Below are 17,632 nucleotides of genomic sequence, written 5' to 3'. Positions count from 1 at the left end.
TATGTATAAAACTTCTATAAAAATATAGTTAAATCCAACTGTAAATCTCGTGTAGATCCACAGACAAAATGCAGCTGGTTAAATCAATACAAGTTTCTACTAAAACATACTACTTACTTTGATAATTCCTTCATTTCATCTTCATAAACCTTTTTCCTTTCAGACAATTCTTCAGGCAAGTATCGAACTATTAATTCTTCAGTGAGGACGGACTTTCTGTACGTTCGGCTTGCCAAAAACTGAAAGAAAGACAATTTAAGAATATAGGTTAGTAGGTTGTTTTGTTTTTTCATAATGGTCAGTAGCAAGACTGGCTCACGGGCACATTCCAGAACTGAAGTGAGTTGTGTGGTGAGTCAAACCAGGCCTGAAAAATAGAAGGCCGTATATGCCTGCACTATATTTCAGCAGCTGGATGAAGGAGTAAATGACCAAGTGCCAGTTTTAAACAGCCAGGGCAGTCACCTGAGATCGCAAAGTGGTGTTTTCATTGTTTTCCTCATCAAAGCTTTTGAAAGCCATACTGAAAGGAGGAATGGAATTTCTCCTGTAGGAGTAATATCAGATTGAAAGGAATTCTAAGTCACTTCCCATGTTTCTTCTTTTCGGGTGTATAATTTTGAAAGGGCGCTAAAAGGAAGCATCTCAGGGTGCAAATTCTTATACTAGCAGAGGAAGTAGGGCTGCAGAAATGTAGATGCATAAAAGAGAGGGGTTTTTTTCTTTCTATGGTCAGCCACAGGAGCCCTTCAGTTAATGCCAGAAACTGCCCAGGTAAAATGGAGAGACAGGTCTGCTCGAGCTTAGCTCTATGGAGCCAGTTCCAGAACTATCTGTGGCAATCACCTGAGCGAGGATCAGCAGCTGCGCCATCTATCCATGAAGTCGAGTCTCAGAAGGCCAGCATCAGTCTTGCCACTTCAGAGGTCCCTGGGCTAAAGCACCTCCTCTCAATCCCTTTCACTCTGCTCCTTAGTGGCATGCTTCATTTGTCTACTGGGTTCAACCCACAAAGTCATTCTGGGACCAAAGTGTGCGGTTTACCCCTCCTTCAGCCTCAAAACCTGCCCCACATACTTGTGCGGAACGAAGGGAAACTCTTGAACTGCTTTCAACCTAACTTGCAACCTCATTACCAACGGACTTCTGACACTGCTCAGCTCTGTTTTCCCCAGAGTTTTTGAAGCATTCTGACTTCCCCCTCTACCTCCAAGTTTTCCTATATACTTATTCCTCAGAGATATCCAGCACTGGAAAGTACCTCCTTGTGTAACCCCATTTTATAAACCAGGCATCCCCAAATGGCCAACAGTATACCTTTACACAACACAAAAACATTTCAGCATAGGAGCTCAGAAGAGTAGCCACACTCACTTCAGAGAGCTTTTCCTTGCAAAGTGGACAGTGTGGATTATGATCTAGACAACGTTCAAGACATTTGAGGCAGAAGGTATGTCCACAAGGAGTAGCAACAGGCTCATAGAATAACCTGAACAAAGACATCAGGAACATTGGAAAACAACTGGTTACTTCAGCCTTCTGTTTAACACAAATTTTTACTGCAATGTCCTCTAGAGATCAACATTTAAAAATGTGGGTGTAAACACACACAGAGACACACCAGGACTATTGGAGTCTTGAAAACAGGGCAAACTTATCTTCCATGCACTCTAGAGAGCAGGGAACTTTGTGAAGCAAACATTCTGCAGGGTGCCAGAGGACTGATGGATGTTAAATTTGGGATCCTGGGGAGCCAAATGTTGCCTACTATAGATTTAAGGCACAGCTCCTCAAGATATGTCATGTGATTGCAATATAAAGGTGTGTAATTGCACATGAAGGAAAGACAGTATTGAGGCAATAATTCAACCCAACACACATAAAGTTTTACAGTTACTCCAATTTTTACAAACAACTAATTTCTAAAGTTATATGGCGAACATTTTTACATTTCTTTTAAAACATACTATATACTATATACTGGATACCTGAAGGACCGCCTCCTTCCATATGAACCTACCCGGCAGTTAAGATCTAACCAGGGGGCCCTTTTGAAAGAGCCATCCCTTAAGGAGATAAGAGGGAGGGCTTGTAGAGAAGGGGCCTTTTCAGCAGCTGCCCCAAGACTATGGATGCCCTCCCGACTGAGATTCGTCTGGCGCCGACGCTGATGACATTTCAGCATCAGGTCAAAACCTTCCTGTTCCAAATGGCTTTTAACTGAAATAATATCAGCTGTAGGTCTGATGGCAATTTTTAGAATATATATTTTAATTGCATTTTAATTATTTTGCCCTTTTATTTTGCCTTTTTATTGTATTTTAAATGCTGTAAGCCGCCCAGAGACCTTCGGGTAGTGTGGGCGGCATATAGGTTAAATAAATAAATAAATAAATAACACATTTATTAGCTGTAAAGATGGTACATTAAAATGTGTTTGAAAGAAATGAAACGAATTAACGCATTTTGCTTGCAGCATTCATTTAATTTACAGAGGCTCTTCTTTCTTTTGTGCCACCCTTGCTTCAAAATGCTAGGCAATGCTTATTCCTTGCATCTTTCTAATACCTCATGCAGAGGGAACACTCAAAGTCAGATGCATCCACGAGGTTTACAGGTATCTCTCTTAATGGAGGGGAGGAGGAGTCTCCACAAGCAGCATCTCCATCTTTAAAAAAAAAACAGGCAGAATGTTCCAAATCAGTAGAACTTCTAAACTGGTAGAAGACACGTCCCACCCAGACTGAGAGCCTTTGGATTAAACCAGAAATTATTACTATTAATAATAATAATAATATTAATATTAGAACTGCAGAGCTGGAAGGGACCATGTAAAGAAGACATAGAATGGAATAGAACTCTCAATGTCTGGCTCCACCGCCATAGACCTAAACCACTGAGCTATCCAGCAGTTCTCTTCTGAAAGCGTTGTACAGTTATGGGGCAGAAACATCTCAACACAGAGTAGGATAAACGTAAGGAAAAGCCACCAATTGGTCTGAGGCACCCATTCTAATACCATTTTCTAATGAAGGCACAGCAGCAGCACAAATGTTTTGTCCACAGTCATTTGGAACTGTTGGCACCAGTTCCAGAGAAGAGGATTAATTACTGGTTTCATACATGAAAACTCAGCATACACAAATGCCTTTACAGATGTTTCAGAACAAACAGATGCAACTGGATAACTTCATCTACCCAATGAAATAAACTCAAATCTACAAAATCTTATGCTAAAATAAATGTATCACTTTTTTGAAGGGCCCGAAGACTGGAGGTTTTTTTTGGTTCGTAATTAATCACACACGATTAAATCATCACTTCATTTTTCTTTCTTTCTACAAATGTAACCTAAAATGTCGGGTGCATATTCCTTGTTTATTTTTGAAACAGTAATATTTTATGATCTCAACACTTCTGCAATACAAAGTATTTATACTGTGGAGATTTTACGCAGGAAGCATTGTATTTTATAGTTGGCAGGATAACTCAGTGAATTGGAGTAGGATATCAAGTGTTTGACTCCCCTTGTACCTGCTGGGAGAAGAGCCAGCCTATGTGGCCTTGGGCAAGCTGAACTGTCCTAGACTGCCTCCAGAAAAACAAATGATAGACCCCTTTTGAGCATTCTCTACCCAGAAAACCCGGAAAAGGGCTGCCATTCATCCAGATTGACTTGATAACATGCAGTTTTTTAAAAATTGTATATTGTATAAATCTGAGCATTTTAACTTATTCTGCTTCAAACACAAATTGCTGAACCAATCCTACTGAAATAATGCACCACATGGAACAGTTACCTTGTTTTGGCTATAATGACAAAATCTACCAGCCAATATAGTGACTGGCCATATTTTGCTGGAGGACTGTGAGAGTTATCCAAAAACTGAGTTTTCCATAAATCATAGGAGTAGAAGGAGCAAATCTGTGTACAAAGCAGGAAAGGAAAGAAAGCTATCTACTCTAAGAAACAAACCTTTTCTAGGGATTTTGCTAGGAGCAGCCAAGCCCTGTAAATCCCCCGGACCATTCGAGTATTTTCGTTTTAAGCTTGCTCCAGGTAAACTAGACAGAATAGTTCCCAAAGTTTTTTTATTATCTTCAAAATAGGAGTCTGGTATGTGATGAGAAGAATCACTACTCCGAAATGCTTCAGCCTCTTGAGACGAGCTTTTTGTTAACCTCAAAGTAGTCTCCTGAAACAGATACAAAATGTGACTTAGATACAAAAGGTGGCTCAAAATGTATCTTCAGCAGTAACAACTTTGGCATTTGTAGCAGTGATTCAAGAATGACATGACAGAAACTTGTTGCAGAATCTACCATAGCACTGCTTCTATCAATTCTCTACTCCCATTCATTCTCTAAGTCAGTGGTTCCCAACCTTGTGTAACCCAGGTATTCTCAGACTGCAACTCCCAGAAGCCTTCAACACTAGCTGTACTGTCTGGGGTATCTGGGAGTTGCAGTCCAAGAACACCTGGTTTACCCAATGCTGGGAACCACTGTTCTTAGTCAATGGGACAGCTACTCATGGAGATCTTGACCTGTTCAATAATGGGAATCCAAAAGAGGTTTCGCCCTGGGCTCAACTTTTTTTAAAAAAAGTTGCTATTGTGTGTAATCATTCCCACACTCTTTAAACAAAACTCTCCAAAAAAGAGCAACATTTCAAATAGAATTATTTACTTAAAACTGCCAAATTTTATTTTAATAAAAACAATTCCCTTCCCTAGTCTCCATTCCATTCCTGAAGAATTTCCTCTGATAAACCATGCCACTGGCTTAATTCATGTAGTGGCAGATTAGGAAAAACGGCAGTGTACACTGCACACCAAGTATTTATATGTAAAACATTCTGATAAGTTAATACTCTGATTCCTTACTTTCATTTGACAACACCTATAGTCCTAAGTCTTACCTTTGAGCTCTCTGCAACTGACCCCTCTTCTCCAGAGGACTGTGCATTTATGCTACTTAAAAATGCAGGTTTCAATCTTGTATAAGATGTCCGGCTACAAAAAGGTGCTGTAAGACTATCGTGCACATTTTCAAATGCTGGAACAAACATATCACACATTATCTAGATAAAGAAAATATATGTACAAGTTTAGAAACGCTGAAACATAGTTCAGTTTATGTACAAAGTATACTAGAGAAGAGGTTACAGCAAAAACTATTATAAACATGCACATGCATATTTAAAATGCCAATCCAAAGGCAAAGCACATGAGGGCAACGTAAGAAAGCCCAACATATCCAATTTCTCAACCTTTTGCCATGCTCCTGAATGTTACATTCATATACTAGAGCTACCAAGGTTCATTTCCTAAGTTTAAATCTTTCCCGTGTTACACAGGTGTCCTATACTCTACCTCTTTAACAAATAAACAACAGTCAGGAAAAGAGATAATCTGATCCAGACCAAGGACTAGAGGGGAAACCAGAGGAACACCTACCCAATGTTCCCCATTTATTCTGGAACACCAAAATGCATGTGCTATTTCCTTGAACCTTTCCAAAAAGGTTCATTTGCCAAGGACCCTAACTAAATACCAGGTATATATGCAGAGGTATACAGTATATGGCTGCCTCTCCGGCGGGTGGCAACTACAGGTCAAATGTGCCTTGAAAGCTACCAACCAGCTGCAGACCTGTTGTTTAAAACAATACCTAACTAGCCAGGAAAGAATAGCTATTCTTGTGTTAGACTGGATTAAGGTACTCTGGCTATTGAATCCCTGTGCATAAGATTATCTGACAGGGAAAACCAATTCCATGGCAAAAGAAAAAAAAAAGAATCTAGCTAGTGGTTGACATTTAACATCATCACTACACCCATCTACCATACTATCTGAATCATCATGCAAAACAATTTTTAGCTGCTGAGCTCCACAAATATAAAACAGATACATAAAAATATACTCTACTGATAAGATCTGGACTTTGCACTATGAGCTGACCTTTTGGGCTTCCATTTTCATTGAGTTCCATTGAGGATTTAAGGCAACACAGTAAAGAAACTCCTTCAATGCTTCTTCAGTCCTTCCTAATCCAGAAAGAGCCTGTGCTTTCACATAATGACCCTGCATGCATAAATGTAAGAAACACAGTGTATCACAATTTTCAAAACTGAGGGCTATTATCTATTTACCAGCAAATCTACTGTCTTCCACAAACATTAAATTCTTTCAAAATGCAATAGAGAAAGACACCATGAAAAAGCAAGTGAAAGGAAAGCAAATACAGGATTGAAGTTTTACAGTAAACTTAAGATTCCTCAACTTGGAGCCTCAAGAAGCAATTAATTTTCTGCCATCCACAGTGAGATGATGGAGATGATGGGAATGGTCATACAACACATATGGAGGCCATCAGGGCATTTTAAGAAATTAATCCTAGACAAATACTGACAACCGACAATGCATCTCAAAAGAATTAATATTTCCAAACTTTGAAAACTCCTCTGAGGAAGCCCGAAAATTCTAAAACCATCATTTCAACACTAATTTACAGAAATCAGAATGGTATATAATATTTGCCAAGTCTGCAAGAGCTAAATCTAACCTCCTACTGGACTCCACCAACTCTAATATGACTTGGAGGTTGCATGATTTCCAGACCCAACTTAAAGAAATACAACCAGAAGATTTTACACACACACACACACTTTTTTCATTTTTGAGAATTTCAGAATATTGTACCTTAGGCCAGTGGGGTTTACTTCGGCAGAGTACATCTGCATCATAAAGGGCTTGTTGATAATTCTTCATAGCTGTACAAAGTTCTGCCCGTTGTGCTATTAACAAGCATTTACAGGGAGCTAGAACACAAGAAGAAAAGAATATGTACACGAGACTTTGTAGAACATTAACATTAATGAAATGTTAGTTGATCTATCACTCTTGTATAACTAAAGAACTGTCAAATATTGTTTACATGAATGCTGTACAAATTACGAAAAGCCTGCTGAATGAAAACTGTGTGCAAAACAGACCTGAATCCTGTTACATAAATATACTGATGTAACTCCCATCTGTGTAACATGCTGCACCAAACTGCTTCTAGATAAAAAGCCAGTGCTCTTTATTTTGTTCACACAACTGCTGTGTGTTGAGAAAAAAACAGTGCTGACTTCTTATCTAGTGGCCATTTGCCACTGAAAGCTTGGTGGTGTTATGCTGACTGTCATGACTAACAGGCTTCTAGCCATTAGAAGGTTAATACTGTATTTAATACAGGGGAAATTGAAAACACAGCTACAGTGAGCAAACAATAATTGTATCTTATCTTTTAAAGAACATGATGGTTCAGATACTCTTACTTTCTAAAAGGTTGTAAATATCAAATCTTTTTTTTTTCCAGAGCTGCAGATCTAATCACCTGATCTTTCAAGGATAGTTAAAACAGAAGATGGCCTATTTTATGCCTGAGATCAGTGTATCAGCAGATGCTGTAAGAATTATGAACCTGGGAACATTTGAGCATGCCAGGTTACTAGGGCATTTGTGGTTATGGACACTTTCCAATAGCTAGCACTCCTACTTATCAATGCTATGACCCACAATCACAGATTTTTTTTTCTTTGCAAAAGTAGGAAGCTTGAAAAGTTAACAGGATTATTGACAGCATGATTCTTGTACCTTTATGCAGATTCTAGGTCATCAATGATTGCTTTCTCTATATTATATTACTATTTCTAAATTATATAATGTAGGTTGCTAACACATTTTATAATAACATTTCTTTTATAAAAGTCTCAGTTGAGAAAGAACAAAGTTCTTACCAAGTGTCTTAAACTAAAAGCCCCTAGGTTGTAGGATATATTTTGTGGTAAACTCTGCTTTATGCTTATCCAGGCTCTTTTCCCAGCTGCAGGTATATCCTGCCTTTCCTAAATTAACCCAATGCAATGAGCCTCGTCAGTTAAAATACTAACTTAAAAATTTTGAGAACAAATGGACAAGAGTAAATGCAATAAAGCAGCCACAAAACACTTAAACAGCACAGACAAAGAACTTACAATTTCCAACCTCCACATCAAAATAATATAATCACAGCAATTAGAGCCACTTCAAAAAGGGAACAGCAGCAGAAGATTACGAACATCCTACGAAAGTCTGTTACAGGGGATCCTACCTTAGAAACTAGTACAGTTCCCAAGGCAGCGTGCAGCCCCTGAAAAGGCCCTCGCTCTGGTCCAAATTAAATGCACTTCTGAAGACAACGGAAGCAGATGGTGGCCACAAAACTACTACATATGTATGCCTACACAACTCCAAGGGCCTAAATTTCAGCAGTGAATTACCATCAGTCAAGAAAACAGGAACGTATTTTTCTTGTCATGCATGTAAGAAAAGGCAAAGGCTGACTTCCTAACTGGTAGCATTTCACCACTGAATGTTGCACCACTGGTGAGCATAAATAACAAGATCTGGCCAATTAAAAATGCTGATCGACATCAAAAGCAAGCAGCGAGTGGGACATACCTAGGGAGGCCCCACGGGGCTCTGGCCCTAAATGCAACGGATCCCAAGCTTTTGCTAGATTACCCCGCCCGGATCAAGAGTCTACTCCACTAGCTATTGTTTTTCAAAGTTTATTCTTCCAGACCTATTAGTCCTCTTTGTTTTCCACTGCACAGCCCTCTCAAGCTCAAAGATGAGGTTGGTCCTAAACCTTAACCGTTCTGCATATCCACTTTTCATTATCATTATTATTTAGTGCGGAAAGGTGTACTTAGTCTCTCATTCATTCACATCTACAACCAATTCTTTAATGTATACAATTATTGCCCCTTTTATAGACAGGAAAAGGTGACAATTTGTGTGTAATGCCCTCCCACGGGATTTGATATCTCATGCCCAAGTCAGAGTGAAAAAATAGTGAACAGCAAAAATGTGTCTCAAACACAAGGAAGAAGTGCCAGATGCACAGGAAACTTCAGTAATATATGAAAAGCCCAATATGCATCAGAGTATATGCTTCTCAAAGACAAAGACTTGTAACAGTTTGACATAGCATCCTGTTTCCTATTTAGTTTCAGGTTGCTGTTTGTTCAGTGCTGTCAAGGTGGAACTGACTTATAGTCACCCAATAAGGCTTTCAAGGTAAGAGGGATATTTAAAGAGTGGTTTTACCAGTTCCACTCCCCCAGTGAGTTTCCAAGTAGAGATTCAAACCCTGTTCTCCAGAATCCTAGTCCATCACTCTATTCACTACACCACACCGGGAATCTCTTGGTATCAGGTAGGTATCCAATTTTCATTGCTGTCCTCATTTTTAGAAGACACAAAATAATTAAAATACGTTACAATGCAAGCCAAAGTTTTAACAACTGAGTATTTTTGCTACTGGGATGCTGAAGCGAACAAGAAGATGCTATTTGTTTATGTTTAGGAGTGTGTGACCAATTTCTTCTGCTTTCGTGGTTGTGTTTATCTCACACCAGAGCAGCAAGATACACTAGCGTGAAACAAAATGACAATCATATGGTTTAATTATTCTGCTACAATCACAAGCTATCAAGACAGAGATATGCAGCCAATAACCTTTCCACATATAGGACTACAGGAGCGAAAGAAGTCTAGTAAACCTTCTGTCACACATACAGGCATCTTATCCTTCCTCCAAGTATATCAAGATGGTGCATATATTGAGATAAATCTGTTTATCTTCAAAACCATCAAGAGAGTGACAGGATCAGATGTGACAGCTTCAGAGTTGAGCAGGATTTGAATCTGGACCTTTCTGATCAAAACACAACACTTTATCCATGCCACCACACTGCTTCATTCTGCTGGCAATTCAATGGTGGAAGATGCTGAAAGAGATACTGAAGATACTGGAAAACCAACAGTAACAGAAAGAAATGGAGGAATAGTAACTTCAAATTGCACAACATGAAGATTTAACATGCTTAAAAAGCATTTAAAAGAAAACACTTGTTTTTAATTGTACTATCACTGAGGAAAATCATTAGATCTTATTGATGTGCAACTTCATCTCCTCCCCACAGCAAGACAAAAGGCATGCAAACTGAGTTAGGGAAGTTGGAAGGAATCCCCTTATCACTGCCATTTCCTTCTAGAGGAGAATAAGGAAAAAGGACACACACTTCACCTGAGAAGGCACATGAATTACAAACAGAAGGCTGCAATTTCAATCTGCAACATCTCTGGCTAAAAAGAACAAAAACAATTGGAATCAACCATTTGCATCTTGAGGTTTTACTCTGATCATGGAATCTAATGGGTAAAATGAAGAATTTGACATCCGCACATTTTCTCCAGAAATCCATACAATGCACACTTGGCATTAACACCTTATATACACAAATCTAAGCATGGTCAAAAGGCACATTCCTTACTAAAAATTTTTTAAAAGAAAACAAGGTCTCTCATGGTACCCTAAAGATTAATAAAAGTTTATTTGGCAGGAGTTTTTGTGGACTGTATCCCACTTCCTCAAATGCATGAAGAATCTGTAATGGATGCATGAACTACAGCTGAGGATGCTCTTCCTTTATCTTTAGACAACATGAATAAGAGCCATTAATCAGAACTGCCAAGATGGCTAAAGTTTCTCATGCTGACTGAGGTAAACTTGGGATGCAAGAATGTGAAAGCTCAACACCCTGCCCGTCCCTGAACTGGGTGGCCAGACCTAGAATGAAAACACTGACAGATAGCACCCATAGTAACAGATGTTCCATACATTGGGCAGGTGAGAGACTTATGTGAGGTATGTCCTGCTTTACAGCAACAGAATAAATTCCAGTTCAGAAATCTAAATATTATCTAAACCACTGAGCTATCCTGCAGTTCTATACCTCACTGAAACAAGGGACTTTTGTAAGTCAACTCCTCCATAAGCTCCATTAGTTCAAATAGCTCTACTCTAACTGTGACTTACTTTAACACAGTAAATTGCAGTTAGATGAGGCCCACTTGCATATATTTACACAGGAATTGACTCACTGGGCTCCTACCGATTTAGTGGGTTTACTCTAGTACAATTTACTACACTAAGCAAGGGGTTTTTGGACATTTAGCAATTTATTCCCAAGAAATAAATGCAGCATGTTTTGATAAATAAAGTCACTGACCACCCTCTTCCACAAAGACACACTATCTATAGGAAAATTAGATACATACAAGGAAAATTGTTGAGCAAGATCTTTTATTAGCACTTTGAAAGCACTAGCCCTTTGAAAGATGAACAAAGACTGAAAATAAAAATAAGGTACCATACTCAAGGAAGATATCCTAGAGCAGGGAACAAGAAAACTATTTTTATTTATTTATTATTTCGATTTATACCCTGCCCCCCTAGACAGCGTCTACTCGGGGCGGCTTACAAAATCATAAAATAATTTAATAACGATAAAAACATCACACTCAAAAATAAACAACATTCATAATCATTAAAAAACATTTAAACAATAATATAGCATGATCAAGATGGGGAATCCAAGAATAGAAAGATAGAATTCAGGAATTGACAGGAGGGAAGGCCTGCCTGAAGAGCCAAGTTTTTAAATGGCTCTTAAAAACACCCAGCGAGGGAGCCAGGCGGATCTCTGATGGAAGGCCGTTCCATAGTCGAGGGGCCACTGCCGAGAAGGCTCGGTTTCTAGTTTTTTCTTTCCGGGCCTCTCTTGGCATTAGGCCCCTCAACCGACCCTCCTGGCTAAGCCGAGTAATTCACGTAGATCTGGGTGGGAACAACTAGCAGTTGTTATTTATTTATTTTTAATTGGAGCTCACAGGAATTCTCAATAAAAACAGCAACTAGCCACTAGCCACATTAGCTAAAGGATTTTGGAAATCATAATCCTCAAAAGTAAGTTTTGCGAACTCTCTATGGCAGGTTAGAAAAGAAACTGCAGTCAAGAAAATGTAAACCTAAAGCATACAACACAAAATTAGACTCTTCTGCTCTGTTTAGATAAGTATGACCTGTTGCTGTGCCTAAAGCAAACTCCTGTCTTTTTCTGCATAGGCTTCATATGCAAAAGCTTCCAGTTCCACCCTTGGCGTCTTCAGTTAGGAAAGTTTGCTCTTATCAATTTATGTTATCAACCCAAGTACCTGCATTCATGAACACTTCATGTAATGGGCTAGCTATCAGGACTACCCTAATGAACAGCTGTACTTCCAAATTTATCATTACTCCACTGCTTACTAACTTGCTGTGGTGTTAGTTCAGACAGAGCCACCTAACATTCTTTGCACTGCAAGATTGCATCACGACTATCCAAAATAAGGAGTAAGCCTTCAAATTAAAGGATGTTGTTATATATATATTTAAAAATAGGTCACCTTTATATAGAACTCTATTAGGTCCCAGTACTATTAACACAGAATAAGAAGAAATTTAGATTTAAGAACCAGTAAAGGAGGAACAATATCTATAATACTGATACATTGAAAGGCATTATTAATTATTAATACAAGACACAGGAAGAAAATTTAGCCTCTCGTTTTTATCGCATTTCACCATTTACAAAGCCTAACAGAGAACCACTTTTCAACCATTTCTTTTATAAATACTCATTGTATAATTACAAAGCTGAAGCTAAGGCTCCAATAATTTGGGCATCTCATGAGAAGAGAAAACTCCCTGCAAAAGACCCTGAAGTTGGGAAAGAATGAAGGCAAGAGGAGAAGGGGATGATAGGGGACAAGATGGTTGGACAGTGTCACCCAAGCTACCAACATGAATTTGACCAAACTCAGGGAGGCAGTGGAAGACAGGAGGGCCTGGCGTGCTCTGGTCCATGGGGTCACGAAGAGTCAGACACAACTTCATGACTAAACAGCAATAATTACAAAAGAAAAACTACAAAATATACCTGCTAATACATTTTATTTCCAAGTTGCACCCAAGCACATTTAAAACAGCATATAGACTGGTGCAGAAGGATCACAAAAGGCCCTGCAGTGATTCTCTAATTATTCACACTTATATGGACTAGCTGCTTTTTCAAAATAAATAAATAAATATATTTCTAACTAACTACAGTAACTAATTGGTGGGAGTCTCTTATTGTTGTTGTTGCCTTTAATAACAACAATATGGTGATGCTTTTCAGGATTTTCTCTGTAAAGAGTACTCAGAGGTGGCTTACCATTCCTTCCCTCTAGGGACTTCCTGAGACTGTGCAGCTTGCCCAAGGCTGCAGAGGCTTGCTCTTCTGAGACGCAAAGTGGGAAATGAACTCCCAACCTCTGGCTCCACAGCCAGAAACCTAACTCACTGAGCTATCCAGCCAGTTTATGCACCAGGAAATACTCATATTTTGTCAATGTAAAAATACAATGGCTTTTCAGGGAGACCCTCCACATTGACCCTAGTGAACACATTTCATCTGCCATTTTTTGTTGTTCTATTGCTTTAGTGCCATCTGGTTTTATTAGTTAGTTGCTATATTGGTTTTAAATAGTTTTAGTTTATTTTGTTTTGTTTTATTATTGTAAACTGCCCAGAGTAGTACTTTTGCACTAATGGGGAATGGCTTACAAATTAAATTAAATTCAGGTAACTACCCCCGAAACCCTTCACTTTTAGTTATTTGTGATTAAACTAAATTAGGAGCTCTTCATTCATATTTATTTATTTAATTTATATGCTGCCCACTCTACCTAAAGGTCTCTCGGTGGCTAAACTAAATTAGGAGCTCTTCATTCATATGTTGCATACTAACAATACACTGTAATTCAAGAGAGTTTATCTGGGAAATAAAAGTTACTGTAGCAAGATTCATTTTGCATCAGAGCTTGGAAACACTACTTATTTGGACTATAATCCCGGGAATGTGGGATTTACATATCAAAATAGGAATGTCTCCAAGTTATTTTCTATATACTTTGTTCTATTCTGTTCTACAGTAACCACTGAAAGATTACCAGTTAGAATCACTGCCAAAAATAATTTGTATGTTTTCTCCACAACTTACTGAGGAAATAAGTGTTGCAATTTTTAGACACACACACACACACACACACACACACAGAGTGTGCCCTGTTTTCTGTGACCGAGCAGTGGCCTTCCAGAATGGTGACAATATAATAAACAAAGTATGAATGACAGAGAAACAGAAGAAACTGTTTGTATCTATTGGCAGAAACCTGTCAACCAAGGCACCACACAACTTTGTAATGTTATATACATAACTAAACAGTCTTGTGTGGATGCACCTTTTTTAACAGAAATAAAAACAAACATTTTCCTTCTCCAAGAAGTCAGTAAGGTAACCCGCTCACAGAACTTCAAGCTTATATCCTCCACAGCAGGGGTCTCAAACATGCGGCCCAGGGGCTGTTTGCGGCCCGCTGGATGATAGTTTGTGGCCCCCGCCTTCCCTGCCCCCCCTGAAGCACCCACGCATCCTCTGCTGTCAAGAAACAAAAAAAGCCTCGCCTCGTTTGCCAGCTCTCTCCCAAGACAGCACCTCGTGCACCCTCTCTTTCTCTCTCGGCACCTCCAGCACGAGCCCGGCCAGTGGCCACCTCAGCGCCTGGTGGTGCTTCCTCCTCCTCCTCTTCCTCCTGCTTCAGCCACCTCAGCTCTGGAGGCTGCCTGGGCTCGCCTCACAAAGTTTGCTCCTCTGTCATGGTGGGGGTAGCAGCTGCTGCTGAGTGTGCCTTTTTTTGAGGGGGGCCTCAAAGGAAGGTTGCCAGACCTGTGTGTGTGTGTGTGTGCGCGCACACATGCACACCTGTGGGGGGGCGAACGCACACCTGTGGCGGGGCCCTGCCCCTATTTAATATCATGGGTATCAGTGGGGGCTTTTCTCCTTTGGCAAGGCGAATTCTGTGAGGGTTTTTTAAAATTTTATATCATGCCCTCCTCCCCCTGGCTAGGCGGTCGTTGGTGCTCCCTCCCTTCTCTGCTTCTTCATCCTGCTGCTGCTGGGGGTGGTAGTGAAGAAGGAGCCAGAGGGGGTCATGGCCGGCGACGAGGGCTCGCACGCCCCTCCCCCTCCCCCTCCTCGGAGCCCCAGCCGGGCTAAGGAAATCCCTGGGTGGCTTCCTCGGGCTCTTGCTCCACTTGGTGGAAAATCTGATGCGGCCCAGCCTCATCCAGACTCTGCCTCCAGCGGCCCCCAGGTAAATTGAGTTTGAGACCCCTGCTCCACAGTCTGTGTCTCTTTCTTTAAACAACTTCAGCATGGTTGAGAATGCTATTATTATTTTTCTTCTTCTTCAGTACTGTAGTCTAATGAGCCCTTGTCATATCACAGCCTCTCCCACTGGCTCAATCTTTGGAAAATAGGCAAGAGTTTTATTATGAGGTGAATACGAACACCAACTACTGGAAAGCAATTAATTCATTTCCAAACAAGGCAATCCTATCAGAGATCAGAAATGTTACGTCCTTGGACTACAATTCCCAGAATGCCTCAGCCTGGGAGACTGGTTGGGAGATTCTGGAAGTTACAGTGTACATTTTTTTCAAGCTCTGAATTGTGTGCATGTCTACTTAGTTTGTGACTTCTTCTGCACACTGAGATCAAAATTTGATCTTTGCATCCGAGCTCTCACTATGACAGCACAACCACAGTTTTGAGCCATGTTGCCAAAATCTAGAGGTTGAGGATGCAAACATTTGGTACAGGAGGAGTACAAATCTACTTGTTGGTATTTGTGGGAAAGGTGTGGCCTATCTGTCCTCAGCACATAAGAGTCTACACCTCCTCCATAGGCCAGAATGAAAGACAAAACAGGTGTTGCTCAGCTAAGGACCAAGATGGCTGCCAAACATTCAGACCCAGGTGTACCTCCCCAATCCTCTTGTCTTCTCCCATGCACACCACTCTCATGGGAAACAAAGTCAACCAGTAAAAGAGAAAAGCCCCAGGTGCCAAAATGTCTTAGTCATGGTTCTGCCTGACATCCAGATAGAAACTGAAAAGAGAAAGAGGTACAAAGGTCAGGTGGGCACTGCACACCACAGCTTGGTAATGTTGTATGTTTTTGGACTACAACTCCAAGAGTCTAGTATTTTCTAAGCTCTGTTACAGACCCATTTTCCAATGGCTCCCTTTTCTGGCACAAGAGTATCAAGAGTAATGCCAACACTGGGACCTGATAATGCGTAAGCCCTACTTGTGAGTTAAGACTATATCCAGCTTCCTAAACATATACTGTATATAAACCTCTCAAGCCAAGACCACAACAAAACCCACACTGACAAATAAAGATGAGAGCTACTGACAGTCTCTAGGTAACCATTCCTCCCACTGCACGATGTTCTTCTGAGCACGTGTACTGACTACAACAGCTGATTTCAGAAACTGCAAATGCAATGCTTTTGAGAAGCAAGTGGGAGGTTCACTTCCTTTCTAAAGCTAATATCAGCTCCATTTCAAAACACCAAACATATTTGTTTGCTTCTTGGTCACATTTAGCCAGCATAGTAATAGCTTTTAAAGCTCTGCTTCAAAATTTTACTGGACGTTTACGACAGACATGTACGAGGAGGCGCAGGAAGCAAAGAATTACACTGAACCAATTAATTCCCTTAGCTACCTAATCTCCTCTTGTACCAAAGCAAAGCAGTAGGGTTTTGTTCGAAATGATTTGTTCTTATCAGATGAACGCACAGCATCATGAAAAATAACATATGTACACCTTGTAAAGCTCACTAACACCTGCACTAAGACTGAGATTAGGACAACACATCCTTCCTAAGTCAAAGAATGTCAATAAGCACTTGGACCAAAATGCGCATGAGACATCGTGCCATTGCTACAGGAACACTGTTTGCATGCTATGTATTAAGCAGAACAAACAAGGAAGAAGAAAAAATGACATGACACAAGTAGTTTTAGCTTTTTCCATAATCTCTCTCTACGTGGAAACCCAAAGGTTAGCCGTGAGCACTGCAATGTTCTTGCACCTCTTGAATCCAGAGAGGACCAAAAAAATTCCTGACTTGAAAAAGTGCTAACAGTGCAAACATGTGCTACATACTGATTAAGAAGATTCAGACCCATTAAACAAACATTGGGAGCTGCAGTATTCAGATCACCAACCTATCTCTTAGGGAACAGAACCCTAAGATTTCCTTCTTCGTAAAAAGTAAAGCAGAAGTGACTCTGGGACTTCCGACTTGATGCTGCGACAAGACAGCAGCAGGAGGACAGAGCTCTGTCCCCTGGGCTGAATTCTGACCTGTTTGGGACCCCCCCCCCAGGGGGTTCAAACCACCCAGGGCGAGAAACCTGCTGATCATTGGGGGGGGGAATGGCAGTTACCCATGTTTGATCCGGGAAACTCCCCAATTAACCAGCGGGCAGAAACAAGCAGCTGAACTAGCTTGCTTGCAAGTCGTCAGCAGCCAGCAATGGAGAAGCGATAAATCAGCCTACTTAACATCATGTTACCACTGGGTGAGAAATATTTTTTAAACTGTATTGCTTTACTATCCCTGGACGAGGCAATTCCTATGGCAGAAATAGCATCTTCTATTCCCCAACACTGACTGACCAGCGGTGGATATGGAGAGAGGAGGAGATGCAGGTAGATACAAGGAAAATAAATTGGATATTAATTAGACATTTAATTATACTTCAAGGAAGGAAGTCTGGTACTACTTTGTCATTATAAACTTAAGAATCTTTCTC

General features: G+C 40.2%; 1 protein-coding gene across 1 annotated transcript in view; it reads right to left on the bottom strand.

Annotated features, from left to right (window-relative positions):
• Nucleotides 1–17,632, bottom strand: part of LONRF2 (LON peptidase N-terminal domain and ring finger 2) — a 43,174-nt gene that overhangs the window by 12,960 nt on the left and 12,582 nt on the right. The window contains exons 2-8 of the mRNA XM_072994487.2: nt 6,705–6,823; nt 5,964–6,086; nt 4,922–5,083; nt 3,977–4,196; nt 2,569–2,668; nt 1,375–1,489; nt 118–239 (exon numbers count right to left, since the gene is read on the bottom strand). Coding sequence (XP_072850588.2) covers nt 118–239; nt 1,375–1,489; nt 2,569–2,668; nt 3,977–4,196; nt 4,922–5,083; nt 5,964–6,086; nt 6,705–6,823 — 961 coding nt within the window. The remainder of the gene's footprint in view (nt 1–117; nt 240–1,374; nt 1,490–2,568; nt 2,669–3,976; nt 4,197–4,921; nt 5,084–5,963; nt 6,087–6,704; nt 6,824–17,632) is intronic.

The sequence above is a fragment of the Pogona vitticeps genome, chromosome 3, assembly GCF_051106095.1.
Source record: "Pogona vitticeps strain Pit_001003342236 chromosome 3, PviZW2.1, whole genome shotgun sequence".
Taxonomy (NCBI): domain Eukaryota; kingdom Metazoa; phylum Chordata; class Lepidosauria; order Squamata; family Agamidae; genus Pogona; species Pogona vitticeps.
This window is presented reverse-complemented; position numbering and strand designations above follow the sequence as displayed.